This window comes from Alnus glutinosa, chromosome 4, assembly GCF_958979055.1.
Source record: "Alnus glutinosa chromosome 4, dhAlnGlut1.1, whole genome shotgun sequence".
Classification (NCBI taxonomy): domain Eukaryota; kingdom Viridiplantae; phylum Streptophyta; class Magnoliopsida; order Fagales; family Betulaceae; genus Alnus; species Alnus glutinosa.
Genome location: NC_084889.1, coordinates 14,684,735 through 14,699,021, shown reverse-complemented (window position 1 = coordinate 14,699,021; position 14,287 = coordinate 14,684,735). Strand labels below are relative to the sequence as shown.

General features: G+C 36.2%; 1 protein-coding gene across 2 annotated transcripts; it reads left to right on the top strand.

Moving 5' to 3' along the window:
- The first annotated feature begins 2,065 nt into the window (after positions 1-2,065).
- LOC133866537 (uncharacterized) lies at positions 2,066-12,877 on the top strand. 2 transcript variants are annotated; one of them, XM_062303094.1, is made up of 3 exons: positions 2,066-2,440; positions 2,741-2,856; positions 11,515-12,877. In XM_062303094.1, exons 1-3 carry the CDS (start codon positions 2,324-2,326, stop codon positions 12,320-12,322), a joined length of 1,041 nt encoding a protein of 346 aa, XP_062159078.1. In that variant the 5' UTR covers positions 2,066-2,323; the 3' UTR covers positions 12,323-12,877. The 2 variants fall into 2 exon arrangements, with proteins under 2 accessions (XP_062159078.1, XP_062159077.1); XM_062303093.1 differs by having other exon boundaries at positions 2,741-2,871.
- Positions 12,878-14,287: the final 1,410 nt, after the last annotated feature.

Genomic DNA, 14,287 nt, shown 5'->3' with positions numbered 1-14,287 from the left:
GTTTTTAATTTTTTTTTAAAAAAAAAAAAAAAATTTATAATGCACATGATTATTTTAAAAATATTTAATAATCATACCTACAAACTTTAAAAAGTGTCAATTTAAGGTATTTATCTTTCATTTTTATTTTTTCGATTTTCACCCTATGATAGAAATTTCTGTTCAATCCTAATGGAAGGGTGTCAAAATTTCTAAAAGACCCTTTTTTATTTTTTAGAAAAAAAAAAAATTATAAGGTTTTAGGCGTTGGTTAAGATTTAACGAAATTTATAAAAATACTCGGACCTGAATCTTAAAAATATATATTTTTTAAAAAAAACCAAGGGTATTTTGAGAATTTTGACAGGATTTAATGGAAAATCTTAACAGATTTGTAAAATTGGAAAATAGATACATTAAATTGACACTTTTAAAAATTTAAGAGTATGATTGCAAAAATGAGAACTGATAAGTGAAATTTTCTCTAATATATATAATAAATATCGATTAGTTTATGCTATATATATATAGGATACAAATTTTCTTTGTAGGAAATTTCATACAATTCACATATAAGAGTGACATGTATCATTTAAACACATGAGAACTATATATTTTTTTTATTAATACTATTAAAAAAGTATGTGAGAAGCACATGCTATTAAAATAACATGCAATTTTTATATGCAAATGGACATTTGTCAATCTTATATGTAAGTTAAATAAAATTTCTTATAAATCGGTTTGTAAAAAATTTCTATCCATATATATATATATATATATATATATATGAGTAATGATTCACTACCACCTAAATATACAACTTTTCACCACCTTGTCTATATGGCAAGGTGGTCCCCCACCTTAATTTATTTTTAAAAAATAAAAAAAATCAAAAAGTAGTGGGGGACCACCTTGCCACATAAGCAAGGTGGTAAAAAATTGTATATTTGGGTGGCATTGAATCATTATTCTATATATATATATATATATATATATATATATATATATATATATATATTTTGACAGATAGATAAAGAAATGGCTTCGTGTCGGCTGTTCCATCCAAAAAAGGTGAAAGGAACAACGCGAAAGTGTTGATCCCTTTCAAAAAGAATGATTATCCTAACACGTTTTAAGAGTAGAGCCTCCTAGCGTGCGAGTTGCGGCCCTCGCGAAGGGGCACGAAATAAGGCACTTTTAGATTCACGCGTCTCACGGAGGTGCACTAGATAATTGTTTGGGAATATGTGATTAAGATTACCCCAAAACGTAGGCTCCACGAACCGCCGTCGGTCCTTTTTCGTCTCTCTGCAAATGCAAATTATGCAATGGCCTTCTGGGGGCGTGTCGGTGGCATTGTCAACGGCATATTTATAATGAAAGATACTTATTCTTTATGTTAGAGACTGTTCCAACTTTTAATAACAGTTGCAATATTATAAGATCAGATAAGCATACCCATCAATGGAGAGGAATAAAGAGCCTTTTTTTTTTTTCGGTTTAAAAACTATTTTTGATGTGAAGCTAAAATTTATTTATTTTTTTAAAAAATATTTTATATTTTAAATTATTTGTAAAGCATAATACAAAGTGCACCTTGGTTTTTTTTTTTTTTTTTTTGGTCATAATCTTTTTTCAATGGCGTTAATGGACCCGGCTAGTCAAAGATTGTTTTGACTGGCCATGATGCAAAATTAGGTAAAATTAGGAATAAAGTTAAGGATTATTTTTTTTTTAATGTGATTTTTAAAATTACTATTAAATTTTAGAGGAATAAATGTTAAATTTTGATATAATATTAATATTAAAAGTCACATCAATTTTAAGAGAATAATAATAAAAAAAAAAAAAGAGTTTATAAGATTACTCGACTATAGTCTATAGCCCTATCGGGTTAATTATTTTAGCTCAAAAGTTAAAAATTAAAAGATATTTAATAAAACAGTAAAAAATAGATATTAATTAGATGCATATGATATGATTTGAAAAAGTAAGTAGTTAAAATTAAATAAAAAAGGGGATTTTTTTTTTTTTTATTTAAAATTGAGCTAGTATGGATTTTACTACTGCTAGTCCACTGGAGTCCAGTTGGCCGGTTACCAAATTGCGGCCATTTCCCGTTTCTTTCCTTCCTTCCTTTTTCCAAAACAAAAAAGAAAATGAGAATGAAATGTCAAAGTCCAAATTCCCCGATCTCTTGCAATTGAGGACCCCAATTCTTGTCTATGGATCTGGAGGTGGGGTCAGTTTCATAGATCGTCGCGGGGGTGTCGGTGGTGGTTGTTGTTGAAGAAGAAGAAGAAGAAGAAGAAGAAGAAGAAGAATAGGAGGAAAGGAGGAAATGTCTCCGTCAAATGGACGGAGTGGTAGCGGAGGAGGAAATGGACTGAACTACATAGAGCACCAAGTGTCCAAGTTTGACACCCTCGCCGGTGTGGCCATCAAGTACGGCGTCGAGGTAATCTTCCTTACACGTGCTTTCTTTTTCCATTCATAAATTTCCCAATTTCATTTATATGTCTTCCTTCGTTCCTTACGTTTATAAGAGGTTCATTGTATGTGATCAATTTCGTGTCCAACATAATTAGAATGCTGTTCAACAACCATTCGTTGGTCATTTGATAGCCCAAAAGCGTGAATTATTGTTTAATCAGACTGTCTGATGATTATTGTGATTGGGCATTCAAGTTTATGTCATCTTGTCTGAGCTGATATTGGCTTCTCGTTATTCTAATTTAAATGTTTTGTAATGCATTAGGTAGCCGATATTAAAAGGATAAATGGTTTGGCCTCAGATCTTCAAATGTTTGCTCTGAAGACTCTGCAAATACCATTACCGGGAAGGCATCCACCATCTCCCAGTTTGTCTGATGGGTCCGTTTCTCCAGGGTATTGATATGCTTCATTTGTGCATATAATTCTTTTTTACTTACAGACCTTCAGCTTTTCGTCGTCATCTTTGATTTTAAGACTGCAAAGGATTACATATTAAAAATAAAGAAAAACCCCTGCAAGGATGTTTTGTTTTAAGCATTTGCTCTAAAATGTTTGTTGTCCACTATTATACAATGCTTTGACATATAGGACTATTTCTTCTCTTCAGTTTATTCACTCATCATTTCACTTACTGTGTCCTAAGTGTATGACAACTCATTCTTGTAGTATCCACATGTCCAGTGTTAATTTATTCTTTAGTTTTTCCTAGAAGACTTGCATTTCATACAGCGAGGTTTAAAAACATTTTCATGCTGTTCAACTTATTTGTGTTCATTACTACATAGAGAACACTATAAATCTTATTATAGCCATATCATGACAATGAGTTGTTCTATTGTGTAAACATGAACCGCTTTCATTAATAAAGTCTTTTTACTTATCAAAAAAAAAAATATGAACCTCTTTACAAAACCAAGTGCAAAGTAATTGGATATCTTCAGTTTAATGTAATATATTGCTATGCTCCTGTACCTATAATTTTGGAGAGATTCCATGTGTTGCAGCTTATGCCCTTATAGGAATGTGGCTTGTACGTATGTCCTAGACTTACCCCCTTGGTCTTTTCCATCATCTAAATCTTGCTACTTAGTGATTGTGATGAATCTCAAAATTGAAGTACAATGGATGCTAAATAACTTTACTCTTTCCTTTTTCCTTTTCATTGCACAAGCATGAGATCCTGGAGATCATGACATACTTTTATTAACAAGAGATAGTAGGGAAGGTTACAAGGAATGGGTCCTAATGTTATTCTGCTGAATGCTAATAGTGAATTTAGGGCTTACCTTACCAAAGAAAAAGGTATGCAATTTTGAGTTATGAACTACAGTTTCTATGGGGAGCATGGCACAATGAAAGCCCCATGTCACATACTCCCCTAGAGTTAATTGCGAGGATCAGATTCCAATATTATCTCCTATATGAATGAGATATGATAGAAGGCTACAATCATTGCTTATTATATGTTTGAATTTCTCATAATATGATTGAATTAAGACTTGTTTCTTCTATCTATTTGAGCTATGAAATCCTTTATGTTTGAGAATTATGTCATTCTTTGAGCCCCTATGACATATGCCCCTGGTGCAAACTGCAAGGAGGTCAAGTACTGCAAGCTTTCCCCTGAACATCTGTGTATTGACATGATCATGATGAAAAACCCTTAGTGGAGTGTGAAGCATAGATCTGATATTTGTGTACCCTCACACCAATATTTTTTTTGGGTAGGGTAAGTAATAATATAAATTTTAAACCCATTGTACAAGGGCACAAGAGCATATCCCAATCACAAGCAACACAAACCAAGCTAAGTTGGAGGGAGACAACAAAGCTCACTCACCAAATCAACAAGACAACAAAGCAATTTGTAACCTAGTTATCTAGGCCGAGATACATCGTTTGAAATACCCCATGAATTTTGGAGCCACCTATTTTTTTAGATGGCACTAGGCCATGAAGGGTGTTTATTTGCTTACATCAATGTCTTTGTCCTTCTAAAATTGCATTATGTTTTTCTTGAGCTAGCTTTTATGGTTCTATAAATGGTGCCTCTGTTTTCTTATGGCTATGCTTGGTAGGCAATTAGCAACCAGTTAAAAAAATACCAAATTGTGCGCTTTTGTGGGTTATTTTTTGGATGTTGTTTTGGTTTTTGGTGGGTGTTTTGGGTTAGCTTTGGTTTCTCCTATGTAGACTTTCTATGTACTTAGGGGCGTCTTACAGTTTTTTTCTCTTAATAAAACTTAATTACTTATCAAAAAAAAAATACCAAATTGCCACTTTGTTTCAGATACAGGGTAGTTTCAAGCTAAGCCTCTAAAGTAGACATTTTGCTTCAAGATATTTGTTTTTTTTTAGTAAGTCAATTAATTTCGTTAAAAGTGAAAAGGAGTGCAACCCTAGTATACATGAAGTATACAAGAGAAACCCAGTTAGGGAGAGGAAGAACACAAATCCAAAAATTCTGAAAAATTAGAAAAACAAGAACTGTAGTAAGCTGCCATTGAAACATAGAGAGATTTGAACATAAATGCTTTTAACTCTTAACACCGTTCTTTCACAATCTTCGAAGTTTCGAACATCTCGCTCTTACAAATGTAACACATTAAGCACAAAGGAGCCAACCTCTAGGCTTTTGATTTACAACAACTTCCTGACTGACTCTCCAGCACGCCAACAACTACACCATCCTTTGAGGCATAACCCACTCCAAGGCAAAAAGACGAAAGATTGAAACCCCCAAATCTCTCACCACTTCGTAGTGGAGAAGAAGATGATCTATGGTCTCCCCGCTCTTCTTGCACATGCAATACCAATCCATCACTATTACGTGCCTCTTTCCTAGGTTGTCCAAACTTAAAATCTTACCTAGCGCTGCCGTCTGCACAAAAACCGCCACTCTTGAAGGAGCCTTATTTCTCCAAATGCTCTTCCATGGAAAAGTGGATCCCGCAGGGGGGGCAAAGCGCATTAAAAGGATCTAACCTTAAATGTTCTCCTTTTATATGGGATCCGACCGATTCTATCCTTGCCACCTTGTCTCAACCTGAGAGAGTACAAAAGGTTTAAGAATGAAGGGACCAACTCCTCCTCCCAATCATGCATTGGTCTAGAAAAAAGTAATATTCCCCCAGAAGAGTATCATTAAAAAGTAATAGCCACATATGTGCTATCACTCCAAAAAAACTAGTTTGGAGTTTTTCTAGAATCCTTTATGAAGCTTTGTTTCACCTAGTAACTAAGCAATATGAGATTTAGTACTTATGACTATCTTTATAAACCACCTACTCTATGTGGGCTAGTACTCATATTCCTAATGTGGGACATGGATGTTACAAACTCCCCCTTTAAACCCCTGACGTTCTCGTCAAAGCCACATAATGCGGTGCTCCAGTACCACATGGCCTGGCGTTACTAGGTGGCTCTGATACCATTTGTAATGACCTAAAAAAAAACGTTAGCCACGTTTGCGCTATCACCTCAAAATGATTAGTCAATTTAGAGCTTACCTAGTATTCTTTATAAAGTCCAATTTTTTCTAGTAACTAAATAATGTGAGACGTAGCATTCATGACTATCTTTACAAACCACCCACTTTATGTGGGCCACTCCTCATCTTCTCAATGTGGACATAGGTGTTACAAACTTCCCTCTTAAACCCCTGACGTTCTAGTCAGCACCACGTCATGCGATGCTCTAATACCACATGCCCTAACGTTACTAGGTTCTGATACCATTTGTAACTAGGGCTGTCAATTTTTGACACGACACGCGAGTCTGACACGAACACGACACGAAGTTATAGAGTTTGGGTTTAATGTAAACGAGTTCCGATCATAAACAGGTATGATTAGTTTATAAACGGGTCAAACGGGTCAACTCGCTTGACCTGCAGGTGACCCGTTTAAAAAAAGTAAAAAAAAGAAGGGTAAACACTAAAGTCTAAACCACGTCTGAGCTAAACCTAATTTCCTAATTGTCTAAGCTAGCGCCGGCCCTCTCGGTCTCTCTTAGTCCGGGCAATGCCGTGAGTCGTGACCGCCCTCCCTCTCTGGCTCTCTCTTGATCAGATTCAATCTTTAGAGCTCTCAAGCTTGCCATTTTAACGGTATGCAAACTCAGCATTTTTTATCCTCATACTGATTATTTAAGCTTTTGTATCTGTCATCCCATAAGCAAACTCATGAGTCATAGTCCATTCTTTCTTCCTCTACTAGTATAAACAGGTCAGATGGGTTACTTGGTTAATTAGAGTGTCGTGTTCGAATTTACCTGTTCGACCTGTTTAGCTAAACGTGTTGGCTTCGGGTTTGTCTTACCAGGTTGGCGGGTCGACCTGAACCTGTTTTGCCAGCCCTATTTGTAATGACCCAAGAAAATACGCTAGCAACATCTGTATTATCACTATAAAATTATTAGTTAATTTGGAGCTTCCCTAAAATTCCTTATAAAAATTAGCACCTAGTAACTAAGTAATGTGAGATTTAGTACTCATGATTATTTTTATAAATCACTCACTCTATTTAGGTCACTTCTCATCTTCCCAATGTGGGACAAGGGTGTTACAGTTGGCCTCCACACCACAAATCATATCAAAACCTAGACCCATCTCATACCTCAAATCTAATGCATCTAGAGAATACCCCCCAGCCCCTCCGGATTTGTTTCACATGCCAACCCTGAAAAACCCAACAACCTTATTAGAGCACCACCCTCCCCACAAGTTGGCATATTTAGCTTCTACTACCAATTTCCACTAGGCTTCCCTCATTGTGGCAAAATGCCATAACTATTTTCCCAAGAGAGCTTGATTGAATTGAATCAGATTTCTAATTCTGAAAACAATAGCAGAAATCTACGTACAAATCTTGGGCCAGCTAACAAGATGGAATTTAAACTCATCACTAACTCCACTCCACAAAAAGTCTTGCTGAAGTTCTCAATTTGGTTAGCAGCACCAACGAGGATGGGGAAAATGGATAGAAAATAAGTACACAAGTTAGCAAGAGTGCTTTTGACCAGTATCAACCTACAACCCTTAGACAAATAAATTTTTTTGCTTCAAGATTTTATTAATGTTCTCTCTCTTTTCTTTTTCTTTTTCTCATAAGTTTGCCGATCAATCATATGTTTCTTGTGTTTGATTGATTACAACTAAATTTGGTCTTATTGTCATCTCAAATTAAAATGTTCCCTTATGGGAACACGTTTCATCCAAATTTACGAGAGTGAGCAGCCACTCTAATTTTGTTGAGACAGAATTGAGGTATCAAATCTTATATAAAATATGGAATATTGTATCCAACTTTCTGAAATTTGGAAACTTGAATCATGGCAGTACTATGATTGCTCACCTAAAGCTAGTGTAGTGAAAGGTGATCAATGAGAGTGAGCAGTCATTGTACCTCTGTTTAGACACAATTTAGATCTAAGATTGATGAAGGACATAAGCTTTGGTACCAAAATTGATGTAGAACAAGTGCTGTGTGAACAATACCGGTGGTGCTGTATGAACAGTATGCACGAACCCCGCGGACAGTATGAGTGAACAGTCAATGAATAGTATTTTTTGTTTGTGAATCTTATGAGAATTTGGTGGTCTAGGGTTTGATGCAGAATGTGGTAGTAAGATTTTAATTTTTATTTAGGTTTTAATTTGGTGTATTAGTTTATGTTTAATTTAATCTTTATGAGTTCCTTATTTTTGTAATTCAATAAAAGGAAATTGTCGGTGTCTTAGGTTATGTTAGGTAAGTGAATAAAGTTATGTTTGGCAAGTTATTAAATGGGTGTTGCCCTAGGGTTAGGGTTTAGTCTCTTAGTCTATTTAAGCATAATTTTTTATTGTAATTGACAGCTTATGATGAATGAAAATTGAGATTGACGGTTTCTCAATTATACCCCCTTTGTTTCACATTTCTCCCTCCCCTTTCGGGCTTCACGATTCTTCTCTTGCTTCTTCACTCTCTTCTCACTTTCTGGTTTTGTCCTGTATCAGGTTTAGAGAAAAAATAGGTCTAAGTTTCTAGGGTTTGCTGGAAAATTGTTGGGAATTTCAAAGGAAAATCATAAATAAAGACAAACCTAAGCATCATACCTAGGGTTCTTCGACATCACAACCTCAGAAATGGTTGCATCACACAATCCATAAAACAATTGTGGATTTTTTTTTTCAGTCATCATCATAGAAAAAAACCCATACATCCTTATGTATAGGCATCTAACGCCTAGCCTTAATAGACTTGAACTTCTTGGACTTTAACTCTCTCTCTTCTTCTTCTTCTTTTTTTTTTTCTTTTTTTTTTTTTATAAGTCACTTCTTGGGCTTTAACTACTAGGCCCAAAATTATTCATTAAAAAAAAAAAAAAAAACCTACTGGGCCCAAACCAAATAACTAGTCAAATTCAATAAATAAAACCAATAACATAATAAAACCTAAAATAAAATATAATGCACTCAAATATCTGCCTATACCTAAAAGTTTAGAAATAAAAGATCCAAACTCCTACTATTAAATAAAATTAGAATCAAACAAAATCAGCTTGTTTCTCTTTGCATCATTCTCCTTACAAATTGAGGCTTCCTTCACTCTTTTTAAAGATCTCAAAACTTCTATGAATATTTCCTACATAATAGCCGTATGAATAGCTTCTTCAAGATCCTCAAAAAATATGCTTCTTTTTTATTTATTTTTTTTCGAGGAAAAGAAAAAAAATTCAGATCTCAGTCCACATTTAAATGGAGCAATTGTCATACATTCACTTTCAACTATTTTGCACTTCAGAAATAATTCCTTATATTTTCTTGCATAATCAATCACACAAATTATCTTGAAGAGTATATAACTGATCAAGAAGATCTTTCTGAAGATCTCACTGAAGAATCTCTAATTTAAGGATTGATTTATCTTTTTGCCAAGTTAATCCACTTTTGTAGGATCTTTCATATTATGAAAACATCATGTGGCTACTCTTTCTGATACCAAACTGATGTAGGACAGAAGTTTTGATACCAAAATTGAAGTAGAACAAATGCTGTGTGAACATTACCCATGGCGCAGTATGAACAATATGCGTGAAAAGTGCTATGAACAGGATTTTTTGTTTGTGAATCTTATGAGAATTTAGAGGTATAGGGTTTGAAGATTAGGGTTTAGAGGAAGAGTATGTCTAAATTTCTAGGGTTCACTGTAAAATTGTTGGGAATTTCAGAGGAAAAACATAAATGAGAAAGACAAAGTTAAGCATCACACCGCGGGTTCCTTGGCATCATATCTCAGATATGAGTGCATCACACTATCCATAAAGCAATCGTTGGAATTTTTATTCTTTTTAATAATCATCATAGAAAAAACCATTACATCCTTATTTATAGGCGTCTAATGCCTAACCGTACTAGACTTGGACTCCTTGGGTTTTAACTACGGTTTTAACTACTAAGCCCAAATCATAATTACACAATAAATAAGACCCAATAACATTATAAAACCCAAAATAAAACCTCATGCACTCAAATTTCTGCCTATACCTAAAAATTTGAAAATTATAAAAATATCTAAACTCCTACAATTGAATAAAACTAGAATCAAACAAAACCAGCTTATTGCTCTCTGCATCAAAGATCTTATCCACTTCTAGAATAATGTGGAAGTTGGCTAAGGGTAGTACTTTGACTGCTCATCGAATCCCGCTCTAGTGAAAGCTTTGCTGAGTGCTTGCCAGGCTGCCAAGCAAAGGCAAGGCACCAAAAATTGCCTCAAGTCCCTTGAGGCAAGGTGACTTTACTAGCATTTGAAGGCAGATATTACCTTTCTTTTATATGAACCTGATGCACAGCTAGCTGATATAAGATGTCTATCTTACACCATTTTCACATATCTTCTTCTGTCTATTTCTGGATGATTTCTACATCTACTTCTTAGCTTGCCTTCAAATCTAGACTTGTATGCTTATCATCTCTTCAGATTGGGGCTTCAAGCGAAATTTGAAGATAGTTTCCCTTTGTGCCCATTAAAGTTCCTAAGAGATCAAATAGTTGTATGTGCCCTCTTTCAAAAAATAAACTACCCTTGTTAAAATGACACTACTAGACATGGTTCTGAATCTGAAGTATGTTTTCGATTCTTTTATGTTCTTAATGCTGCTTTCCATAAAACTGATTACCTTTATGGGCATCACCTGCTCTGTGGTAAGATTTCCTTTGCCCGAACTTTTAAGGACAAACACTATTACCAACATGGAGACCAGTTTCCCTGCCTGGTGAGCTCCTCTTTGCATTTCAGTTTTCTCAGTTCTTGCCCAATCAAGGTCACCTATTCTATGTGCAAATATGATTAAGTCTGTGAGGCCACTGTCTCTCTCTTTCTCGTCACATCCCAATCAGAAGTTTTTCAGAATATATATGCTTGTAGTGTAGGGCTGCCGTGTCAGACCAGAAAAGAATCATCAGACCCCAGTCCAGCTAGATAGTTAATTCACTAGCCCAGTTTGTCAGTTGCTTCAAAATAGTAGTACCACTAATTAAATTTTGACTCTGTAAAAATTTATCCTTGCATTCACCACTTTAATTTCATTGTCTTACACAAGCCGAAGCCTTGGTTTACATATAATACAATTGAAATCTGGGTGTATATTGACAGTTTGTGGAACTTTGAGAAACCTTTGTAACCATTCCTTCTTTGTCTTTTAACTTTCTGAAAACAATCCAACCATTATTAAATTTTACCTTGTTATGTGACATATCATTAGTGTTAGCATTTCCTGCCTGGTATTGACTAGCACCTCTATGGCTCTACATCTCCAATACTACGCAAGTATAAAAATAAATAAAAAAATAAAAAACCTAAAAATTCATTATTGGACTGCACTACCCTGGTTGTTTGATGTAGAAATTGAAGTTTTGTAATTAAATATGACAGGGTTTGTCATATTATGCTATTTGTAGATAACTTCTGATGTGTAGATTTTGGAGTAACGTAGTCTGGAATTGATATCCAGATCAGGTTTACAGTAACTTATAATAAAGTTGTTATGCAGAGAAAGCAGCACTCAAGAAACACCGGCACGTCTAGGCCTATCTAGTATGTTGGGATCACTCCAGTCCCTAAGAGTGAACCCACCCCAAAAGAAGGTTTCTCCAGCCATGAACACTTTACAGAAGTACTATGGCCTGAAATCTCCTAATCTCAAGGGTGCAGCTGAAGGCACAGAGATGGCAGTTTATAAAACTGGAAGTTCAGATTACTTTGATGATAGACTGCTGCCCAAAGCCTCACCAATTTCTGATCCATCTTCAAATTTGCATCAGAACTCCAGAAATTCAATTGATGGTTTCTTGCCTCAGAATGGTGCAGTTGCTGAGTATGGGCTTCTTGCAGAACCTGGAGATGGGGAGGCTGAGAAATCTGATGAAAAGTCTGTCCGAAGGCGTCAGAAAGCTGAAGTTGATACTGGGGCTGGAACACCAGAAAGGTTGTTGAAAGGAGAAAACAGTGGTGAAAGTAGCGGTTTCTCAGTTTCAACAGGTAAAGGTTTAGCCATGAGGCCTAAATCAGCAAGCCGAACAACACTACTCACTGATTCAGAGTCAGGTTGGTTGAGTGCTATTCCATTGGGGTTCGGAGATCCCATAATAGCTGATGGGCTAGCTGCAGTTCGTAAATCATCAAGTGCATCAAGCCTAAAAGACCAGGAAACTAATAACTCAGCGTCTGCTTGGCCAACGTCAAAGTGGAGTTTGAAACCAGACTTGCAAGCTCTGTCAACTGCATCCATCACTCGACCAATCTTTGATGGCTTACCAAACCCAATAAGTGGCCGCAGGAACAAAGCTGCCCTTGATTAGCATCATACATTTGCACATTTGTCGAATTAATTTGCTTCTCTACTTGGATCTATTGCGCTGAAATTTCTCATCCAGACATTACCATACATCCTATTCTTGCAAAGTGTATTTGAGGAGGAAGAAAAAGCTCGAGAGAGGAAAAGGAGGGAAGATAATCAAGTATTTAAAATATCCATTCAACGATTGGTGATTAGCAATTTGTATATGAGAATGAAATTGCTAGTCCGAGGCAGTGGCAGCTATAGAAAAAAGTGTGATGAAAAAGGTAAACAACCTGCATTCTTTTTCCCTTCAATTTTTAATCCCATACTTGGACTTGGGAGTTTAAGTGTAGATTATTAGTCTCATTTGTCACATAATTGAGTCAAATACGTTGCTTCCTTACCAAAAGTTCACATCATCACAATTGTATTATTGCGTGCTTTGGGTATTTCATGAAGAATGTATATTGATCTCTATATTGGAGACCCTTGTTTTCTAATTTATTTTTCCCATCCTTGTGACCAGTGCTAAACTATTTAGAATACATTAAAATGGGACCAGTGCTTTGTGTTATTCTCAGTTATCAGATGCTCTTCCCCGTGGTAGTAGATTACAGACCAAATCTTTCACACCTGCAGTCTTTAGTGGCAGTATGGCATTCTCTCTTTACCTTCTTTCCATATATGGATTTTAGTATTTTTTTTTTTTTTTTTTGAGGGAGTGTACAAAGCAATAATTGGGGGAGTAGGAATCTGAGGATTTGAGATCATTGATGGGGATGGAGATACAAAGGGGGAGAAGAGAATTGAGAATGCTTTTGACGTGGAAGGTCATGGCCTTGGATCCCTTATTTTATTTTTTTATTAAAATGGACACGTGTCACCATCTTATTGGTTGACGTGACGCTTACGTAGCGTTTAACAAAATCTATCAAAAATTTTAACGAGATTTGACTCCAGGGATCGATTTGTAAATTAAGCCAACCACAAATATCTCTGAATTCATGTTGGTATCATAGGGAGTGATTTGTAATTTAGGCCAACCGCAGGGACTAGTGGTGCAATTATCCCAAATAAAAAATAAACAGCCCAAACCGACCCATTGGGAACTGCGTGGGTCAGTCCAACCTAGACCGCAAATTGGACCCAATAGGTTCACAATTTGACCCAAGTGGGTCAATCTAAAATCAGCTCAGGCCAAAAAAATAAAAAATAGATAGCCCAAACCCATAGGGAATTGCGTCGGTCGACCCAACCAAGCCCATGAATTAGATCCAATGAGGTTGACCTATCTTTTGAAACATACCCAAATTACCTATGCCAAAATTCACATTTTCTCCTCTGTCCAAGACCAAGACTTGACGCGCTCTCTCTCTCTCTCTCTCTCTCTCAACAAGCAACCATGGCTAAGCAAGGTGGAGGTGGCTGAGGTGGATTTGGGCATGGCTTCGTGGGAAGACCGTGGCTAGCGCAAGGCACACCATGACTAGGAGGACAAGTGGGTGCCTGTGACAAAACTTTGCCATATATATATATATTTTGTGGATCTGGGTTAAACCTGAAATGGTTCCGAATTGACCCACTAAGGTCATCCTACGAACCCCATTGGGTCAGATTTGCAGGCTGGGTTAGGCCGACCCACATAATCCATAATGGGACAATTTGAAATACTTATTTTTTATTTTTTTTTTACTAAAGATGATTCCAGGTTGACCCACTTGGGTTCGCCTCTGTGAACCCCATTGTGTCCGATTAGCGAGCTAGGTTGGGCTGACCCATGTAGTCCCCTATGGGTCGGTTAGGGCTTCTTTTTTTGTGTTCTATCTTTTAGACTGAGCTGGTTCTTGATTGGCCCACTTGGGCCAAGCCATGCAGTCTCCTACGGGCCGGTTGTTATTGGCGCATGTCATGTACGCGCCAACACATGTGACTAGGCTTTGATACAGTCGAGTTATTCTTATTCAACCTCCCTCCAGAACTTTTC